Consider the following 22,096-nt stretch of genomic DNA (forward strand, 5'->3'; position numbering starts at 1 on the left):
TTTGATCTAAAATGCTTTGATGTCCTATAAAATAACCTATATATTTTTTTTATGAAGGGTATAAAGTAAATAAAATCTCTTTAAAACACACGCCAACTCTTTTTGGTTGGCTTGCCTTTGGGTGTGTGTATTTCGCCTTTGTGTGGCCAAAGGCAGCCCATTATCTGACTGCTTGTTTTCACTCTAATTTATGGCCTACACACATCAAGTTCATTGATTTCAGCCTTGTTGTCGCTATCGTGGGCTTTTCTTTATGGCCATTTTTCACGCTTTTGCCGGATTAATTGTCAAGCGCTTTTCCCCATCTTCGATGGCACGCTTCGCGAAGGAAAATATCATCGTAATCTATTAACTGTTTTGCATTTTGCAACTGCAAATTGCTGAGGCAAAAAAGAGTTTATGGCCGCCCCTCTTGGCCAGAAATCAAACACCAACACGCACCTTTTGAGTATTTTTGCGTTGCTTCTTTTTCTCGTGCCTTTTTTTTGGAAATACTTTTACTTTTCTTCAGCGGTTTCTGCCATGCGTAACCAATGTAAAAAAATACATACCCATACCATAGATATGGAAAATTATTACTACTTTTGAGTATTGAGTACGTTTCCATAACAATTTGCAATTCATTTTGAAGCCCACACATGAACCGCTTTTGCAAGCCGAAAGATTTGTAAGAAAATAGCTGGGCTCATTTACAAGATTGCTTCATTGGTGGTCGTTGAAGTCGGTAGGAAAAACAATAATTGAAATATTGTCATTAAGATTTATCCATACCAAGTATAAACGGATGTTTTCCTATATAATTTCTCATAAGCAAGCAACATTAATTAGATTACATTAACATACTTTAACCCACAAAAACTAAAACCATATTGAACTGTCAGCTGAAAATTTCCCAAGTTTAATTCGCATGACAAATTTATGCAAGAAGAGAGGAAAATGAGGATTTCTTCTGCCTACTTCGTGGGTTTTATAATTTGCACACAAAAGTTGACTAAAACCGAAGCCAAATATTGCATAAATTGTTGAGAGCCCAAAGACCAAACAAATAAAAACCAGAGGCTCTTAGGGCTTGAGTAATTTCGCCTTTGAATAATATATATACTTTGGCGTGAGAACTGCGTTTTATGGTAGTTATGCATAAATTTTGATCGGGATGTTTATGGGCATATACATTTTAAATAATTCGCCACATTTCGCAAGCTTTGCAATGAGAGTTGGCTTTCTTCGATTGAACAATTGTGTTTTTGGGGGCTTACGTAAGTCCCCGAATTCCTATTAATCTGAAACTTTCGGTTTTTTACATTCAATATCCGGGCACATGCCATGATTGTTTCCTTGTTTAATCAATTTTTTTATGGGGTTTTGGGGCTTGAATAATTACCGAATTGAGGTCAAGATTCAATAGAAATGCTTTCTTGTCTGGCCATAATTATCACGGCTTAATCTCTTCAAACCTGATAAAGTTTATAGCCCTCGAGCTTCCAACTGGAGCGTGGCTCTTAATGAGCTGTGCTCGCTCAGCGCGGAGTTCTTACCATCCGTAATCATTTCAAAGTTTTCTCCTCACTTCTATATGAGTAGTTTTGCATATGGATGGTATACAGTCAGTTGAAAAACTACTTTTGCTGTTGGCCAACTGTGACGTGAAAGTCATGGCGACAATTTTGAAAAAATAACAAAAAACTATATATAATTACATTCCCCACAACAAAAGCAGAAGCTGAGATGAGGCTCAAAGTGAAAAGATAAATATTAGTGAAAGGGGTGAGGTAACTTTCGATTGGGTAATTCAATATAAAATATTATTTCATTTTCCAACTTTACATTTTATTTTCTGTCATCGGAAAATGCCACTTGGTCTTGAAACTCGCCGGCGTTTCAACAAAATTTGTTCGGTCAATATATCCGATCTTCTCGTTTCATAGCATTGTCAAAATTCCAATTTAATCCTTCGTCGAATGTGCGCAGTTTGAATTTTTTCCGAGTACTGACGACGCCTTCGAATTTTAAGGAATTGACTTGATGTAAACTGCCTTTTTGGTGGCTAACTTTTACTGTATGGTCTCTGCTGCTGCTCAAAGCTAAAGTTTGAGTTGAAGTTGGGTTTGGAATTGGAAATTGTAAGACTGAAACTAAAGCCGGCGACCGAGGCAGCGACGTTGGCGTCGACTGAGAAAGAGCGATCCCCCGATTTTGCTGCTTTGCCGTTTGGCTGTTCATTTTGCGGATCCGCGGTTAGTTGCGCGCTGAACTCTGAAACCACCGGACGTGTTGTGTACGTGTATGTGTCCCCCTCTTCGCGCAGTGTACGTGTTTAGTGGCTTATAACAAATAGCGGGTATAACAGTTTGACGACAGTTTGAGAGCCACTGGGAGCCCATCAGGCGCATGCTCCAAACAAATGGGTCTCAACGAGTTTGTGTCACTTCTGTACGGCTCCTCGCAAAGTCTGAATGCCAACAAGGACGCGTCCACGTCCACGACGTACTCATTGCCAACGGTCGCGGATTGGAAAGAGTTCCAGCAGATGTTGAAAAATCACAAAAATGTGCAGGCCAAAAAGTATGGCTACACGGACTATCATCATTCTAAAATCTATGCGGGCATTGGATCCGCAGGAGGAGGAGGAAAAGCAGGAGGTAACAGTGGCAGCAGCGGAGGAGGAGGAGGATTAGGTGGCAAGGGAGAGCCTTCCGATGGCATTAAGAAGCTACTAAACAACAACAGCAGCACACAGAACAACAACAACATGGCCAAAACATCACGCATCCCGACGACAACCTCGAAATCCATGACTTCCTCGGTCTCTTCCTCCGGCAGCAGTGAACTGGACATCTTCCGCTCGTACACCAAAAAGTCCATCAAGTCCTCGCTAACATCCTCGACGCCGTCGAGCTCCTTTCTCTGGAACTCCTTTCGCATGCCACGCAAACAGAAATCTTCGCTGGCCGAGAAGAAACGAAGCGGCGGTGAGTAGATGGAAAAAATCAATTGCCAAATTGGGAGAATCTCCGGTACACTTAGAGGAAAAAATTATAAGACTATACACAGAGAAAAAACGGAAAAATATGGAACTGATATTGTATCATATCATTTTTGCCATAACAAAATGGTACGATTTTATAACAATATGGTACAAAATCATAAGTTCGGAAATATCATTTTGATATGAACACATATGGGACCAACATTGATATGAAAAAATACCCGATTGATGACTATTTTTGGTCTTTTTTTTCTATGTTTAGTATCTCTTTATAGGGTTCATGTTCCAATCTTTTTCGGATAGTTATGAAACTTCTCTAAAAATGTAGTTCTATAGAAAGTTCAAAAATTGCCCAAAAAATGTCATATTTTATGACTAAAGTATAGTTTTTAAAGTGTGTTATGAAAATCAAAAAATCGGGTCGCTTATATTGTCCCAAAAAATTCATTTCTTTCTGTGCCTAATTGTTAATTGCCTGTAGCGGACTCGGATTCAGATTCAGATTCAGTCTGATCTACCCCAACCATCTGAGTGACCCATTTTATACCCCATCTCCCCGACTGTAAGAACAATGGGAATTGTTTTATTTGGCTGCCCCTCGGCTATTTGGCTAACAAGAGAGTGAAAGATGAGATGAAGGAGATCTCTGAATTGGGCAACGCAACACAGAACCCACCGAATCGCGTTGTATAATTCGAAAATTGCTTGGGCATGACCCACAACCCGGAGCAAGAGGAAGAAGAACAAGTCTAACGGCATCCATAACCATCTTAGTTATAGGGTATAGACCGTCTTATGTGTTCTTGGCCAGATAATGCCAAACGAGGCGTTACAATTACTCCAAACAAAAGCAGCTGGAGCTTGTCCTCCTAATTTCTTTTTCTGTTAGGTTTTCATATTTACTTTTTTCCTCCTTTTGTTATTTGGCTCAGCGTGGCAAATACGATTTAAAAAATTTTTTTTTGCCATTTCATTACTTTGGCTTAATTATGAAACTTCGTCTTTGGCTTGAGCTGCTAAAAATAAACTCTATATACATAAAAAATAACATCTTAATTGCTGGAGTTTTCCATTTTTCATGTGCCAAGTCATTTGTTTGGCTTGGCTGTCGAAATCGAGTGAGATCACCAAGGCAAATAAATGATTTGACAAAAGTTTGGGCGCCTTTTCAGTTCAAAGATCGTTAGAAATAAGATGCTTTAGTTACTGATTTTTTTGGAGGGAATTAAAATTCTACCTAATCAGATTTAGATTATATTTGAAAGAGTTTACAAGTTTTCTGTTCCTATAAAATATAATTAAATCTAGGATTCGCCCAGTTTCATTATTAAGATATCCTAGTTCTGAAAAATACTTTCTCTGTCATTTATTTTTTTGCTTTTTAGGCTGCTCTTAATATTTCAAATGGGCTGCCATTTGTGATATGCTAACTGATGGGCAGGCTTAGCGGGCCCATTCAATATTTATGGCTTCTAACACTTTTACACGAAAACATAGTGCCACATTCTGCGCATGTCTTGATATCCAGAGGCGCAACAAGAAAATAGAAACCGCAAGCTGGCCGGTTGTCTCCTCTTTTTTGGCCATGGACCAATATCGATTTTTTTCGGAGGCGCCTACTTAGATGTCTCAGATTTCAGTGTTTTTCTTCTTCTATTTTTCCTGTCTCGTAAGATTCCCCGACTAACTACCCCGATAAAGATGATGATGACTCATATGGCAGCTACCCCAACTGGAAAAACATTCAAAAACTTTCTCTCTCTGTGTCGCTGGGCTCAGCATAAAAATTGCATAATGTACTTTTTCACTTGTGTTCGTTTGTTGTGTGACACACTGACACTCATTGTGTATGAGATATATGGCCAGTCGAATGGAGCAAGGACATGCGCAGTTCTTGAAAGAGAGGCTCCACTGTTATACGCAACTTGTTTACAGTGCCTCTCAAACTGTTAGGCTTTTATGGTGCGTTTTTATGGCCCAAAATGAATTAATAAATTGGAAGTCTGAAAGACTGCCGAAAGGCAATAAAATCATAGCTGCTGTGTTCATTAACGGTGCGGTTGCGCTTTTTGGCGCTACCACATGCCTTTTTTTTGTTAATGGAGTCAAGTGCAGGCTAAAAAGAAAAAAGCAAGAAAATAAATCGGCAGTCAAGTGGCGGCTTCTGGCCAACGGAGCGCAACAAATTGTTGCCGCCGGTCGGGAAAAGAATCCACCGAGGAAAAGGCCGTCTCGCCAATTGATTGATCCCTGGCTTTCGGTCTCGATTTTTGGCCGTCGGCCAAGTTGTCAAGCGGACACCACGGGGCGTATGCGCAATCCCATTTAATTGCCGCAGATAAGCATTGAACTTGCCTTTCTTCTGGCCAAGATTGCGTCGATAGCCCCTATAATTAAGGCCATATACGCCTGTTGCTGCCTCACATATGAATGCAGAGTACCATGGCTTATATGCAAATGGGCCACTAGCACTAATCGATTTAAAAGGGGTTTAGGGGACAATTAAAAGTGGATTATGACAGAGATTCCAATGAGATTAAGGTTTCCTTTTTTTAGATCTAATAGTTTATAGTGCAATTTAATTTCTTTAAGCCAATTAATTATTTGTTTTTAATATTGATTTAGTTATTAAATTAAAAGGTAGTTTGATCAAATTTTAAATTACAAAATAAGTTTGCTATCCTCAAAAAATATTTTAAAAAAATAATTTCTTCATAATTTACTATTTTCTTACATAAATTATAAATACTAGCGAGTTTTTATTCATTAAATATTTAATGACTTTATAATTAAATTTCGTAAATAACTTTAATTTTCTTATGTATCAAATTTATGGTTTTTATAATTTCGCAAAAATTTCCAGAAATTCGCCACGCTGCCCAACTTCCACACTCAGAAAATGAATCGCCCTGAATTTTAGAAAATCGCCTATGGATTTGCTTCACTGGCGATTTTTTTCTTTAAAATAAAAAAATTTTCTACTGGTAAAGAAAATTTTCTTCCAATTAATCAAAATTCATTAAATTCAAGAAATATTCCAGAAATATAGAAAAAAATCGCCAGTAAAGCAAATCCATAGGCGATTTTCTAAAAATTTTTTTTGAGTGCATTTGCGCGTTATAATTTGAAATTTGTGCGTGGATAATTTAATAACTTTTCGTCTGCCATTCGGTGTCTTTCCCCATAACTCCAGTCTGTCAGTCTGCCATTCCCCCCAATTTCTATTTAATTCTTTGGCCAATTTGTCGCGACGCTTTGCTCAGCGAATGGCTTGGAAGGCCAAATAAAACCCAGCAGACCCTAGATAAAAACTATGCCAACAGCAAAACTTTTATTGAATTACGCACTGCGACGTGCGAAGTGCGGGCTTTTCTTTCTCTGTACATTCTGTTTTCTGCCGCTGGCAGTGCAATTAACACTTGTTGACAAGTTCACTGGGCCATGCCACGCTGTCCCTTACTCACTTAACTTACTTAACTTATTGCGCGAACCGCCCACGCTCTCTGGCGAAAAACAACAACAGCTGCCATGATTTTGTGGCATTAAATTTTGATTTATATTGGGTCATTAATTAGCCGCCAGGCGCAGTTTTTTTTTGGTCTCCCTCTTTCAGCTTCTGTAAGTGAGACGAAAAATTAATTAAACATTGCTCATACGCCGCGTGGCCTGCTAAGGCAATTAAGTGACCCCCAATGATGCAGTGGGGCATCTCCTGAACTGCGTTTGTCACCAGTCCTCCATTGAGAATAATAATTACTATCCCATAGTCTCCCATTCAGCTGACGTCACAGTTCGGTTTTGTTTCTTTTTTAATTTATGCTGATTTTTTTGTTCATTAATGCTGTGCACATTTGAACATGAAGTACACAAATCGAAAATTTCAGGGAAAATATTATTGCTAGAAGAATTAATTCTCAGTAAAATGCTTACCTATTAGATTTAAATTTTAGGTATTAAGAAATTATACTTTCTAAAAATATATATTCACATTTAATAAAAGTATTAAAAAGTATTTAAAAAATATTAAAACCCCAAAGCTAGTTATCTAAAATGTAAGCTTTTTTACACCCTTTCCGCTTTTTTGCTGTGTACATTTGCGCCATTTGTGGGATCCCATAATCCACCACATGGTGAAATCAGCTCCACAATTAGCAACAAATGCGTACCGAGTGATCAACAACGGCGAACAACGAAGATCGACGATGAACAACGAAGACGACGACAACGCGCAAATGCGCGCCTCTTTATTTTGAATTAAATTCATTAACAGTTTATGTTTAGAAGTTTTCGCTATCGCATCGTTCGTCGTTGTTTGATAATTTAATTTCTGCCGGCGGGGTTTTTTTTATCGTGCGTATGCCAAGTCGTAAAAATCGGGGAAAAAATGTGAAAAGCCAGTCAAAGGGTTCAACATCATTAACGATGTCCCCAAGTGTCGCCAATTAAAATCGATCCATCTAGTAATGGCAGCAATGCGTCCACTAATTGAAATCCCAGTGCTGAATTAAGCCAAATAGAGCGGAAGCATTATGATGGAAGTGTACAATGTGGGTGGAGAATGTGGAGGAGGTGTTTCCAATGGAAATGGAGCTGTCAACGCGGATTCATTTGCACACTGCGATTATGAGGACGAGGGAATTGGCGGTAAGCCATCGCTGGGATTTCAAATTACGCGGGAGTGTTTCAATATAACGGGGAAAATTAAACAGAAAATTATTGTCCATTGATGCAAATAGTAAACCAAAAGCTGTACGATTTGAAATTAAAAATCTGTGAAAGAATCGCAATTCCATTTAAATAATATTTAAATTGGTAAAGCATTCTGCCTTCAATTAAACATTATAAACCAAAAATAATTCCATGTCATTTAAATAAGAATTTAAAGAAAGAATTTAATTTAAAGAATTTAAGAAACAAAAGACTACAATTAAATTTAAATTTACTTAAATACCACTTTAACTTTAAATAGATGTCAATGAAAATTTGCAGAAAGTAGAACAATTGTTCAATAGCATTTGAAGGACAATTTAAGTGTAATTTAACATTGATGGTAGAAAAGAAAAGTTTTAATCTCACATGAAAATCTTTATTCGGCCTTTAGATATTTTCCAAGTTGAGGCGCAATTTCCGTTTGTCTCACTCATCAAACTTTTAATGCACTCGGTGCCCGAATATCAACAAAATATTGTGCAAAATAAATAAAATGCCAGCCAAATATTAAAAGCACACAATCGTATGTGGCCATAATGTTGAAGCCAAAAAGCATATTTTCTTGTCTGCCCACAGAACAAACATGAATTTGGCATAAGCATTTCTGTTTACCCAGTGGAAAAATGTATATAAAGTAGAGTCGATTGTTAAATGAAATAAATATATACAAAAATTAAATTTTGAAATTAAATGAACTTAGATTTTAAATTCTTTTTGAAATTATTACCCTTTTCGATTAATTTATAGATCTTCCTAGGGTATTACCAATTCGAAACCCTATTTAAACCCATTTCCTTTACTTACTCATTAGCTTTCCAGTCATGAAGCTTTTTCCTGCGGTCTTTTCTATCGTGGGACTTTTGTCATTATTTTCATTCGTATGCCAACCGCAAAATAATATGAAAAGCATATATAAATCGATGATGTATGTGCAGTAAACATTGGAAATTAAGCACACATACGAGTGCCTCACTCGGTCATGTAATGATTAATTGGACAATTTTGGTATATAGTGCATTATTTTCGTCTATTTTGCTGGCTTTGTTGTGTTTTTGGCTTCGCAAAAACAGAACTGCCAATGCTTTCGTGCACAACTTATCTAAAAATAATCATAAGAACTTGAGCCAAAAACGAAAAGTGTTTTAGAGGCTTATTTAGCGGCCGAAATGAAAAAAATAGATAGGCAAAATAAATGGAAATGCGCCAAGCGACGGTACTACGACCTTGAAATGTGCGTTTGCTCGGAGGAATTAAGAACAATATCCCATCGTGTAATGGCTGAAATAAAAAATCTCTGCCATAAATCCCTTGATGTACGTCTTTCATCACCGCCGACTTCTTGGGCAGTTTGAAGCGATCTGCTCATCATAGAGTCGTTTTCCCCTATATCTCTTCCTGATTGACATTCTGCAGAAATCGATCGTGCGTCTATATATACGCCTATATTCGTATCCGCAGTGCGAATGGCCTGAAAAGTTCTTCCGCTGGCCTTATTACCCCTTATAGTTCTCATATCCACTGTTTATCGGGAGTTGTTTATAGCGACCCCAGCTGCTGGTCTTATTTTTTAACCAAACAAATTGAATGGCACAAAGCATAATTTAGTGCAAATAATGTTTACAGTTTGTGTCATTAAGGGTCTGTGAGAAATGGAAATGAATTGAATGGCGTGCGCTCATCTGTTGTTTTCAATTTCATTTAGAGCAAGTGTAAATTTCGGTTCTACGAATGCTGATGGTTCTTCCGGCTTGTAAAAAGTGTAATTAAAAGAATTAAAACGACAAATGATTAATAACAAAGTAGAAACATTTAAAGTTAAAAAGGTCACTGAAAATATTTATAATCGTATTTATATATTTCTTTGAATCTATTGATGTAAATATGTAATCAAAGTAAAAAATATTTTTAAAATTCTTTGTTTCCCATTCTTAATTTGTGTTTATAAATTGAAAAAAGGTACCAATAATAGCTTTTAACTGCTAGAATCCTTAAAATTTTTCATGCTTTTTACATAAATGATTCGCCTGCATACTTGAGATATTTTTTTATAACCTATTTAGCTCAAATATGTCGAGTAATTCGCACAAATTCGCTGCTAGGCACTTGACTATCGCCCACTGAAAGTGCTTCTGCCTCGTTGCTAAAAACAATTTGTTGTTAAATTGCAATTAAAGCAATGCTATCCCCTGGCAACCCTTTGCCTGTGAAAACTCGGTGTCCAAAGCGAAATAAAGCAGACACAAAGTTACATACGCTTAATTTTCAAGTCGAGGCGAGTCGAGTGAAGTAAAGTGATTTTGGTTTCGGATTTTGTTTTTTTCGCGTCTCCTAAACGCAGCTAATTGAAATGCCAGTTTGCCAGTTTCGACTGGCTGTTGTTGTTCGTTTTAATTACGCGCATTTTCATTGGACATGTTTTTGTGGGTCGCCATGGGTTAAGACAGGTTGCTGTTTGAGTTTTCCAAAATCCCCAGTCCGCAAAAAAGGCAAGAGCAACACGAGACGGCCAGCTGCCTAATGCCAAATAAGATATTTTGGAATTTCAATTATTTTCCATCGCCCAGTGCAGGTACGTCCGTCCAGCGTCCAGCGTCCCACTGTCCAGCGTTCAGTGTCACACACTCAGTGTGCCCACTGTGCACAGCATTCGCATTCGCATTCAGCACTCACATTTGCCTCGAAAACCTCGACACATGTCGGGTTTCAGCGAACCCAAGCCGAAATCCCAGCCCAAACCGTCATTATGAGCTCGGCTGACCGAATGCGAACCCTGGTTGATGTTGATTGATCTTGTATGGGGGAGAGTTGTTGTTTTCCACCTGGTGGATGTGGATGTAAATGCTGCACAAGGTGCAAATAGTGATGCCAGTGAAAAGCAGCATAGACTTTCTATTGGTTTTTACAGGCAATGTGTGTAATTTACTTATTTGAGATAGACATTTTCCAAAAAGACGTTTGTTTGTTGTCCAAAAAGTTTAATTTGTTTGACCCAAAAGACCAGCTGCAGAATTAAATATATTATGGAGAAAATCTCCTTCAAATAAAAAATCAAGAGATACACAACCAATACAAAACTATTTAAACAAAAATACCAATCATTCACCAAAACGGTCGGCAATATTTGGGAAAATCCACGTGCCCATGACAACTGAGAGAAAAATATTTCTGAATGAAATCACCCGCTGCTGAGTTTTTCCGGGCCCATAAAAATCCAAGTGCAAGATGGGCTGGGAAATGGGATCGGGAATGGGAATGCAAGGATTTCGGTCATATAACTACTGAGGTGGTCGGTTTCTCAGCCATAAAATCGACCCATCGCCATAAGGGGTCTTTCGCTCACTCACGCGGGAGATCTGTCGTCGAACTTGTTGCGATTCTCCAGGGACAAAACAGGGCCGTGAGAATATTCTGGCTGAAATCGGGGGGAAATCCGCAACAGGAACTGACATTGGTATAGGGAACTGGCCAATTTTCTTGGCCTTGCCATTAATTGGTCGTAGCTAATGTCACTTAATCGCCTAATTGCCATGAGAAATGTCCCCTCGAAAGTCGTGTGCCAGACTTGTTTGAGTCGTGTGTCATTGAGATATTTCCAAGTCGAGAAAAAGAAGGACGATGGCGATCAGGTGTGGCTGAAGGTCTGTCATTAATAATTATTAAATATGTTCTTGGAACATCGAGCTCCGGGGAAAAGCCAAAGAAATAGCTCAGCTTGGCAAACAAAATGTCAAAATAATGTTTATTCGAAATGTTGAAAGCCACCCGGTTTATAGTAATTTATGCTTTGATTTGTTAAACACTAATACATTTCATGCGAATCGGGTTTCGTTTGCTTTACAGTTTCAGTGGCCAGCGCATTCGCAAATTATTGCACAATCGTTTAAAGCGGCTAAAATCGAACGTTAACATTTAAGCCACTTTGCAACGGCTGTCTTTGGCTAATTTGTTGATTATTTTACAGCATTGATTAATTTCCTGAAACAGCAGGTTTTATTTTATTGAGAAGGAGAGAAAATTAACTAATAACATATTTTATAAATTTTAATTATTAAATACACAGAAAAGCAATTGATAAAAGATTTTACTATACTTTAAAACAGTATTTTTATAACTTTTTTGAAATGATAAATTATCAAGTTAAATTTGATATTAATCACATAGGCTTTTTATTGATATGAAAAAAGGTATGAAAATGTATGATATGACCAATCTTTTTCTATCCTTTGCCTTGCATTTTTCTTTCCGATATTATGATATCCAAATTCACTGCAGCCGCAGCCTCGATGACTTGGTAATTCACTTTCGATAGTTAAACAAACATCCCGGGGTAATGATCTTGATGACAACTCCGGAAGGCAACTTACAAATTTCGCTCATTCGATACGGCAAACTTGTGCAAACATATTGACAACTTTGTATGCGGGGCTATAAATTTATGCGGTAACATAAAACCGTCAACCGTTGATTATGGACACACATCGGATACATTGGTAAAGCCATGGGTTTGCTTTGGTTTGGGCCACAGCCACAGGCTTGTAAGGAAATCGGGCTGAGTTATGTATGGGCAGGCACACACGATCGATGGATCGATCATAGCGGTTACTGAACTCCCTCCCCTGTACATAGAGATATCATAAATATATCTCAAGGCTTGTCAAGGCCAATTTGCTGGCTAAAAAATTGGCCACGCATCCTCTCTCTAATTGACAGCCCCCCGATGAGAGGAGCGATCCGGTAATTGATGATGATGGTTTAGCCTCCAAAACCAAGGCGACGGTGGGCGTGGCCCGACTCGCACCTATATACGTTTATTTAGAGTGCCGACTGCTTTCCCTTTTGTCAATGGAATTATGCAAAAAGAAAATCTACTGCCATTGCGGTTTCTTTTCTCGGCTATATCTTCTTTTTGCGGCCACTAAGCAATTACTCATGTAATTTTTTTTTTTGCCCGGGAGAAGAGTGGATCCACCGGTGGGTGAATCACGGTTAGCTCATCATCGTTAGCTCATCTTCAACGACGACGGGTAGATTTTCATCTGCCAGTTGATGAGCAAAGACTTTCGCTGGTCGAGGGTTGCGTAAGCCAAGGGATTTGTTTTTTCGGGTTACAATTTGATAATAAATAGTACTTTCGATTGTTGGCACATCTTATATATAATATTTTCTAATTTTCCCCCTTTCTTTTTATCCTTGCAGAATCCCTTCGTTCTGGTGTGGATCAAACTGAACTCCAGGAGCTAAACAATGGCCAATCCGCGAGCGGATGTCCAACTCCGCCGATGGCGCGTGACTCGAAACGCTCGTCGATTGGTAATGAGTTGCCCTGTGAGACGGAGGCCAAGTTGAAGAGGTGCGAGGACCAGAGCGGTATTATCCCCCAGCAGGAGCCAAATCAATGCCAGGCTGAATCCCCTCTTCCGCCGATAAAAGCACTTGAACCGGAGGTAAATAAGGGTTTTTTGAGAAAAATAAAAATAAATATAAAATTAAGTAAAACAATTAAGGAGAGAAAAAAAAAAAAAAACATTTTTATACTATTTTATTTGCTTTTATCAGGGACCGTAAATAACAGTTATTTGAGACTTTTATTTTAAGAGGCCTACTGAGATTTGTATCATTAATTTTAATGGTTTTTATGCACTTTATAGACATGGACAAATAACAGTTAAATTGCTTTCCAGATTTGTTGAAATGCATATGCTTTGTGGACAAGAGTAAAAAGAGTGTTATTTTTGACGTTTAAAACAAAATATCACAGCAGTCTTTTTACAATAAAAGTCTCAAATGACTGTTATTTACGGTCCCTGGTTTTTATAAAAATGTAAAAAAAAAACACTTTAAAAAAAAGAAAACACTCTCAAAAAAGAAATCAATTTAAAACGAAATCAATTTAAAAAGTATGAACAAATAATTATGTAAATGTAAACTCCATAGTTATATCAGTAACAACTTATTTATATATTTTCTAACTCTTTTTTTTATAACCCCTTTTTATTTTTAAAAATCCAGCCCAGCTCCTTGTCCTTGCCCGATGAAGTGGGAACGTCGATCAGCTCGATGACGATGCTGCCCACGCCCCGCGAGGACATAGTCGCCCAATATCCCGCCCTGCAGCCCTTCGCGGAGAACGGAGTGCTGAACTGCGCCCGTCTGGCCAAGTTCTTCGAGGACAACCAGTTCGAGCGGCGGGAGGAGCACCGCCAGATCCTGGGCCTCGCCGTGATGGTGCAGTTCATGTCCCAAGAGGTGAGTTCAGAAAAGGGAGTCTAGGGATCAGGGATCAGCGAGGGTGAGGGATTTGCTGGCGAAAACAGGCGCCAGGGATTTATAAACCCGCTGCTGACAGCCCTTTGAAGGCAAATCGAAAAGATAGAGAGATACCTTTCCCTGTCCTTTGTAATTGCCACATGTTCAGGATCGGGATCACCTGCTCTAATAATTCCCGAATTGTTTCACATGTGCCTGGGCATTGTTTGAGAAATTTGCCTTAATCTATGCTTAAAGTTGAGCTAATTTCGTTTAATTGTGTCAGTGCAGGCTAAGCCTCAACCCCCGAAAACTGAGCCCCGGATATGGGTGCACTTTTTGTGTTTGCACTAATTAAAAACTATACCGAAAATTCCGAACAAAAGTTGGGAAAAATCCGCAGTCCCAAAATCGAACCCAAACCCTTGCTGCCGTGAAAGCCTTTCTTTGGGCGGGGAAATGAAAAATGAAAGGGTGTGAGGCGATGGCACATTCAAGTTGGTCTGCGAAACCAGCTATTCAATTAATTGTTTGCCATTTTCCGGTGTAAAGGCTTCTGATGAAACAAAACGAAAATTCGCGGGTGCAAGTGTGAGTTTTAGCAAGATTTCCGCCTGAAAAGAATGTTAAAGGATGCTAAAGGATCGGGGAGGGAGAACTTAAAAAATGTACCTGCTATAAGGCAGGCAGGCCTCCGCACTTAAATAACAATAACAAGGCCATAAAAATCCGCGGCAAATGCGAAAAACATTATTTTAACATTTGCATATGGAGGACTGCGAACATCATAAATCGATTTATGATGATGTTTGTCTGCTGACTTCTCAACCACAATTGCTTTAGGTAGAATTTGCACATTTCTCGACTCTGATTTGTCTGAACTTGCTGGCACATTTTGAGCAGCCACATTTCCCCCAAAAATGTTGACAATTGCGTAAATCCATTGTCTTCGGGGCAGCACATGCACAATGCTGTCAGGATAATGGAAACAACTGCTTCTGCTGGAAAATCAAACGATTTTAGCCGGTCTTAAGTCCTGGGTGTTATGTGCTATGTATGCAAGCTGAATGTGACACAATCCACAAATGAAAAGATAATTCCTTGGGCCATCAGCTGGTGCCATTCATTGTATTGATGTCATTTGCGTTGGCCATTTGCAAGCGATTCTTTTCTTGTTTCCTTTTTTTGAAAGGAAAGTCATTAATGTGGAGAAAAATTCCGGAATCCCTTAAGCTGTTGTCGGAATTTTTGCTCGCTGAGCTGGGGGAATTTGCAGGAAGTGAAAGAAAGAACTCAAATTGTTTAATTCGCCAGCTGGGGATTTCCTAAAGGTGAAAAAAAGTGTAAGAAAAAACCCTTAAATAAATTCTTTATTTAAGTTAAAGAGCTTATAATTTTCCATAATTTTTTCAACACCTTTTTTTGGGTTTTCCTACTTTTTTCTTTCCTTTCAACATGTCTCAGCGCCTTTTGATTATTTTTCTTTCCTAATTATAAAAAACAAACCCATGGAATTAAAATATTTTCCCAAGAACTATTGGCGCTTGCACATGTTCGAATGCAAATTCCATATTTATCTAGGGTTTTTGGTATTTGTTCTAGGCACGTTTCGAAAAAACAAACCCAGTGTTATTAGGGGGAATTACGGGAGAGAGTATACCACAATATTTGGCTAACTTGTTGGAACGCGGCTACCGGTGAGGCCGCAAATGCAAACATGCGGAGGATTTGTTTTGCTTTGCCTGGGTTTTTGGCTATTTCCCGCGAACGAGGCAATCGCGCAATATTTTCCCACTAAAAGCCTAAACTGATGTTGCAACATAAATATTTATTTAAATATGATCCAGCGAGATTTCACAGTCGGGTGTGAAAACCGAGGAAGAGCAAGGTAGCCGAAGGACATCGTTTTGGAAAAAGGACGACCAGGCTCGTGTCCATTTTTATTAGGTTTTCACATTTTACAGCGCGTTATTAAATGTGAAGGACAATTGCCGCTACAGTTGCATCCTAGATTGCTGGCTGAAAAAAGGATTAAATTCCAGTCGAGCCAGTTTCACGGCGGCGAGTCACTAATTTCAAAACTTTAATTTCGAACGCGTCCTTGTCAGGTAAATGTCGCTGTCTTCGGCCGCTCATTTCGTCCACTGACTGCCCACTTTGACTGTCACCCATCGGGAAATCAAGGTATCGCGACATCGAGACACCGAGATTGTCACTGGGAGACAGAGATTTCGACTGAGACTGCGACAGAGACTTCGGCGGAGACAGCGACATGATGGCTATTAATTTGCTGGACAGGATCGACGGCGACATCAGGCGTGTGGATAAGGCAATTTGCAATTCGGTCGGCAAACTCTTAATTTGGGGATCGGATTTGGTCAGGCGGCGACTGTCGACGGCTGGAAGTTTTTAGACAATTTAAAACCAGTTAAATAATAATTGGGAAATCATGAACCTTTGCTTTTGAGCTGAAGTCAAGCTTCGAAAATAAATTTATAAAATTATATTGGATTATTTAGGTAGTTTTCTGTCTAAATGGTTAGGTAATTTAAAGAACATTTAATTTTCTTTTTGATTAACAGCCATTTAAATTCTATAAATTCGAATTAAAGGTTTTTCTGGCAATTTATTTTTAAATGAAGTTGAAACCAATCTCCTATGCAAATTGCAATTTGCAATAGCCAGATCGAAATTAAGACAGCCACTTGAAAATCCTTAAGAGCCCTTGAGGCGCTCGTTACTTCGACACGCATCCACCCAAAGTGTTGCAGAGAAGGTGCGCGCCATTACGGCGGAATTGAAGTGCCTTCAGGGGCCGCCCCAAAAACGTAAAATTGTTTTCCGCTTCCTCAGCTGGCGGACGCGTGACCAATGCTCCGAAGAAGGGTTGATGGCTGATCCGAAAACCACATGAAGTTGGCCGGCGATCGCTAAGCTGGAGTGGGTGGATCCGATCCGGTCGTGGAAATCTCTGGCCAGCCAGGGGGCGTTCACCCACCAGAGGGACACACCCACAATTGCATGGTTCCGTTTTTTTTCCACCGCGTGCTGGAGCAAAAATCCCAAACCCTTCGTCGCCTTTCACCCTTTGCTCAGCATGTTTTTAGAATCGCATTTTTACTTCACTGTCTGTTTTCGAGGCAGATTGAAATCCCTCGTAAATATTTGGCTATCCATATCCGGGGATATTCGTTTGATCCCTCTTCCCGCTACCTGCGGAAGTCCTCCCTCCTACCTGCTGATGAACTATAAAAGCAGATGGAAGGCCTAAGATGGCCATCAGTCTACTTCAAGTATTCGTGTTCAACACACAGCACCACTGCGCTTAGAAATATTACTAAAATGTTTGAGAATTTGGTGTTCGAGACCAACGAGAATCTGTCGGCACAGACGATGGATCTGGACATCGATCTGATCAGTTGGACGGTGCCCAGCACTCCCAACAATACTAATTTTATGGATACCTTCAACTTTGCCCAGGGCTTCGAGCAGCAACAGGTATGCTTTGCAAATAGCTGAGAAATAGTGGTGCATTTTTAGAAAAATTCCGAAGGAGTTTGAAACTAAAATATAGAATTAATTTGTTGGTTTATATCATAACAAAATGCAGTGAAAATATATCAAACGAATATAAAACTTTAAAAAATATAAGAATCTTTAAAAAGCCTTTAAAACGCAATAATTCCCAGAGGAAATAAATAAAAAAATGTTATCAATTTGATGTGCGGGATTTTCCCGACGACCTTTGTGAAACCTTTAAAACGCAGAAATTCCCAGAGGAAATAAATATACAAATTTTAGCAATTTATTGTGTGGGATATAAAATATAGAAATAATTTGTTGGTTTATAACATATATCAAAATTCAGAAAAATCTATCAAACGAATATAAAACTTTTAAAAAATATAAGAATCTTTAAGAAACCTTTAAAACGCAGTAATTCCCAGAGGAAATAAATATAAAAATTTTACCAATTTATTGTGTGGGAATTTCCCGACGACCTTTGACCATGATACGAGCCTATGAACCTCTCGAACGAGACCCTCGAAAACCATTGTCTGCCCGCGGAAATTCCCTGGCTCAGAGACATTGTCTCCGCGACATTGGCACTCGAACCATTTTTGCCTTTGTGCGACTTCCGTGCAAAACTCTTGAAATCGAGATGAAAATTTCATTTTAATTACCCGAACCCAAAATCAAAGAAGCTACCTGCCGTAGTTTATTGCTGGATTTATAGCGACTCGACTCTAACCGTGATTGTTTGTTTCTTTTTGGGGGATTACAGCTGGATGCGTTTGCCTGCCAGGAGACCAAAGAACAATGTGCCAGGACCAAGGGAACGCTGGAGGAGACGCTTCTGCTGCTGCAGGAGAAGCAGAGGGATTGCGAGCAGCTGCGCGAGGAGATGCTCGCCAAGGATGTGGAGTGGGCGCAAAGGCAGCAGGAAAGGGATCATCTGCATCGCAGTGAACTGAAGCAAGGTGAGGTTTACTAGACTCCCTCTCAGCATCTGATAAAGATAGCTAATTTTATATTTTTTCCCCTTTTTATCCCCCAGCTGAGGAGAAAGTACTGGAGGTGCAAATGCTTGCGAAGCAAAGGTTCTGCGATCTGGAGTCCCAGCTGCGGGCCAAGGACGAGGAGAGCAAGCAGGCGCAGCAGGCCTATCACACAGAGGTCTCCCACAAACTGAGCCTCAAGCAGGACCAGCTGAGCACCGCGGAGCTGAAGATCCTGGAGCTGCAGACCCGCCTGCAGAAGCTGGAGGCCCAGGAGCAGGAGAACCGCGAGAAGCTGATCCGCAAGGAGAACACCCATGCCGCCCGCCTCGCGGAGGCCAATCAGCGGGAGCAGGAGCTTAACGATCGGGTCAGGAGCCTCACCAAGGAGCTGACCACCCTCAAAGCCAACAAGGAGCACAGCGAGCGCGATCTGAGGGATCGCCTGACGCTCTCCCAGGACGAGATCTCCGTGCTGCGCACATCCTCGCAGCGCCGGAGTCCCTGCATCAGTCTGCCGGACACCGCCGCCGCCGAACTCAACCGTTTGACCAGCGAAGCCGAGAGCCTGCGCTGCGTCCTGGAGCTCAAGCAGGCGGAGATCTCGAGCCTCAGCAAGGCCAAGTCGGATCTCGTGCGCGAGAGCGAGGAGCGCCTGAAGCTGGGCAACCGCGTGGCCCTGCTGGAGGCCCAGAACGAGATGTTGCGCACCGAACTGGAGGCCAAGACCGAAAAGGAGAAGTGAGTACTGCTTGTTATACACTAGCCGAGTCGATCTAGCCATGTCCGTTTGTCTGTTCGTTCGCCTGAACGCTGAGATCTCGGAAACTACAAAAGCTAGTAGGTTGAGATTACCCACACATATTCTTGGGCTGCCTACGCAGCGCAAGCTTATTTCAGCCCAGCGCCTCGCCCCCTCTAATGATAAAATGTGTCTGGCGCCCACACCTTTAAAGATTTCCGAGAAGTGCAAATGCAATTTTGTTGTGTATATTTATACCTTTCGAAATGTAGAAGACATTTTTTAAATCGGACCATTCATTTAAAAGTTATGCGCAATCAAAATGTTATATATCCAACTCCCTTGCACTCCCTTTAGCTGAGTGACGGGTATTAGATATTTGAGATTTACTTATACAACCTGAAACTAACCCTTACCTCATCTCCTCCAGGGACATCCAACAGAAGATGGAGGAACTCCAGAAGGCCTACAAGTACGAGAGCATCAAGCGCACGCGGCTCACCTTCGACAAGGAGGAGCTGCAGTACCACCTCAAGCAGCGATCCGTGCAGCTGCAGGCCGCCGAGGCCAAGTTGCTGGACCGTTCCACCAGTTCCGCGCACGAGAACAGCCGCTGCAGCCTGGGACGCAGTGGCCTGGAGATTGCCGTGACCACCTCCTCGCCCACCTCGCCGGTGATGAAGGGCATGATCGAGCGCAACGATTCCGTCAGCTGGACGCTGGAGATCGACGATGAGTCGTCGTTCAAGGGCAACTCCTCCAAGATTGTGCGCCGAGCGGGCTCCTTGCGGAGCAGCCACGAGCGGTGTCCCATCCAGCGACGTCAGACCTCCCATGGCCACTCCACCAATGGGCTGGCCACCAACGGAGGAGGAGGAGGCTCCTCTTCACCCGCTCATCCCAATCCCCTCAGCCAGAGCATGTCGGCCACCGCCCTGCTAAGGAGCAGTAGTAACTCCGCGGATCCAGAGAATCGTCCTCTGTCCCGGGCTCGCTCCCATTCGGTTTGCATCAAGGCCTCGGCCTCCAGCTCGGCTGTTTGCGAATCCTCTGGCCCGAGGGCGAGGCAACAGCAGCAGGAGGATTTGAACCTGGCCGACTGGCAGGAGGACTCGATTCCCCTGTGCTCCAGCTCACCGCAGGCACCGCAGGCCGAGATGCGTCCACGCAGCTCCACCATGAAGCTAATGTCCAGCGAGGCCAAGAAGTTCCAGGAGATCCAGGAGTCCGCCGGCGAGGCCATGGTCTCCGGGGCCAATTCCGAGGACGAGAGCTGCTCGGCCTCGTCCGAGGACATGATGCGCAGCTCCTCCGCCTCCAGCACAGCCTCGGGAGGATCCCTGTTCAAGCGGCCCAAGCAGCCGCCATCCCGCATGTCCATCGAGGAGGCGCTGCCCTGCACGCCCATGGAGGTCAGCTGGTCGGAGGACGCCGCCGATGCCAGCGGACTGGCATGACATGCTGCCTACGAGGAGCAGATCGACCAGATCGACCAGATCGATCAGATCGCCGAGGCGGCCGAAGAGGCTTACGAGAGCGAGGACATTGAGGAGGATCAGGATGAGCTGATCGTGGGCGAGGAGCAGCCGGAGCACAGCGACAGCGACGATAGCTTTTAGGCCTCCAAACTTCAGAGGAGGAGAAACAATTTGTAAAACAAAGTAATAAGTAATAATAAGTCGGCTCTTGCGACTGCTAGCAGATTGAAGTAATAGTCACTCCAAGCATAGCTTGGCGTTTTCAATTCTATATAGACGCCGTGCAGATGGAATAATGAAGCGATACACAAAAATATATAATGATGATTCGTACGTTCTTAACTGAAAATGTTTGTGTAAATAATTGCATTTAGCAGTATGGTAGCTCATAGAAGGCGCTCATATAACATAACAATATGATAATCTAACAATTAGTCGAGCACAGCAAGCGGAGCCGTCACAGCAACTTGGGGGGAATTGAAAAAAGTTTGTAAACGAGGAAGTACATTTTTTAAAAGGGCGCTGAGGGATTTCAAAGTCGAAGCCACACACAAAGCTAAACCAAGTTTAGAGCGTATAAAGCTACGTATTTAAAACAGTTTCAAACTAAACAGAAAACAGTAATGGGTAGCATTTAGATGAAGCAGTATGAATATTTGCATAAAACCAACTTATTACTATACCACACAATCTATTAGTATTTGTATGATTAGCGATATTGATATTGTATTCTAACCGCAACTCGCAATCGCTGATATCGTACATGTTACTCGATCCCCAGATACCCAGATACTAAACTCCCTTGAGCTCAAACCAACCACTCACTCGATGTCCTTAATTGAAAACTTAATGCCCGCTATATATTATAATGTACCAATTAGAATGCCGAAGGTCCGAAGCTGCATCGCCGACCTAGCTAAGCTTTAATTTTGTGTTTTATATATACATGTATTTATTATTTAGTCTTTAATGCCTTGTGAAAGCGTTAAAAAAATGCAAGAAATTGAAATCAATTAGTTTATAACGAATGAGTTCTATATTAGTTCTAGCCTAACTACATTAGTTTACGTTACGTTTTTATTTTGTTATCATTGGAATGTGTCCGAAATATGCGAGTTTTATATGTATAGGTTCAGGATACGCTAACTTTGTAACACGCAGCATTGTCATTAACTTTTAAGTATGTTATTTTTATTATGTGTGAGATAAAAGAAGTAAGAAAATTAATAACCTGTAAGAGACGGTGCGGAAACCATCGGAAAATAAGTTGCAAAGGAGGAAATAAGTAAAAAGGTACAGTTAAAAATCCCTATAAATATTTTTTGCTAAATAATTTCAAAAAACCTTAAATAAATAAGTAATTGTTTCAAACATGCTTAAAGTTTGTTTTTACTTGGGGTATTGGGAATCGAAAAAGGCGTTCTTTACTCAAAAT

The 22,096-nt window shown here is 40.9% G+C and overlaps 1 protein-coding gene across 1 annotated transcript in view; it reads left to right on the top strand.

The window, feature by feature from the left end:
* The window catches only part of toc (toucan), an 89,311-nt gene extending 67,275 nt beyond the window's left edge, over positions 1 to 22,036 (top strand). Inside the window, exons 7-11 of the mRNA XM_017148522.3 lie at positions 12,893 to 13,140; positions 13,706 to 13,942; positions 18,228 to 18,423; positions 18,501 to 19,182; positions 19,614 to 22,036. Of these exons, the coding sequence (XP_017004011.2) occupies positions 12,893 to 13,140; positions 13,706 to 13,942; positions 18,228 to 18,423; positions 18,501 to 19,182; positions 19,614 to 20,640 (2,390 nt within the window). The 3' untranslated portion in view covers positions 20,641 to 22,036. The remainder of the gene's footprint in view (positions 1 to 12,892; positions 13,141 to 13,705; positions 13,943 to 18,227; positions 18,424 to 18,500; positions 19,183 to 19,613) is intronic.
* The last annotated feature ends 60 nt before the right edge of the window (positions 22,037 to 22,096 follow it).

The sequence above is a fragment of the Drosophila takahashii genome, chromosome 2L (genome assembly GCF_030179915.1).
Source record: "Drosophila takahashii strain IR98-3 E-12201 chromosome 2L, DtakHiC1v2, whole genome shotgun sequence".
Taxonomy (NCBI): Eukaryota; Metazoa; Arthropoda; class Insecta; order Diptera; family Drosophilidae; genus Drosophila; species Drosophila takahashii.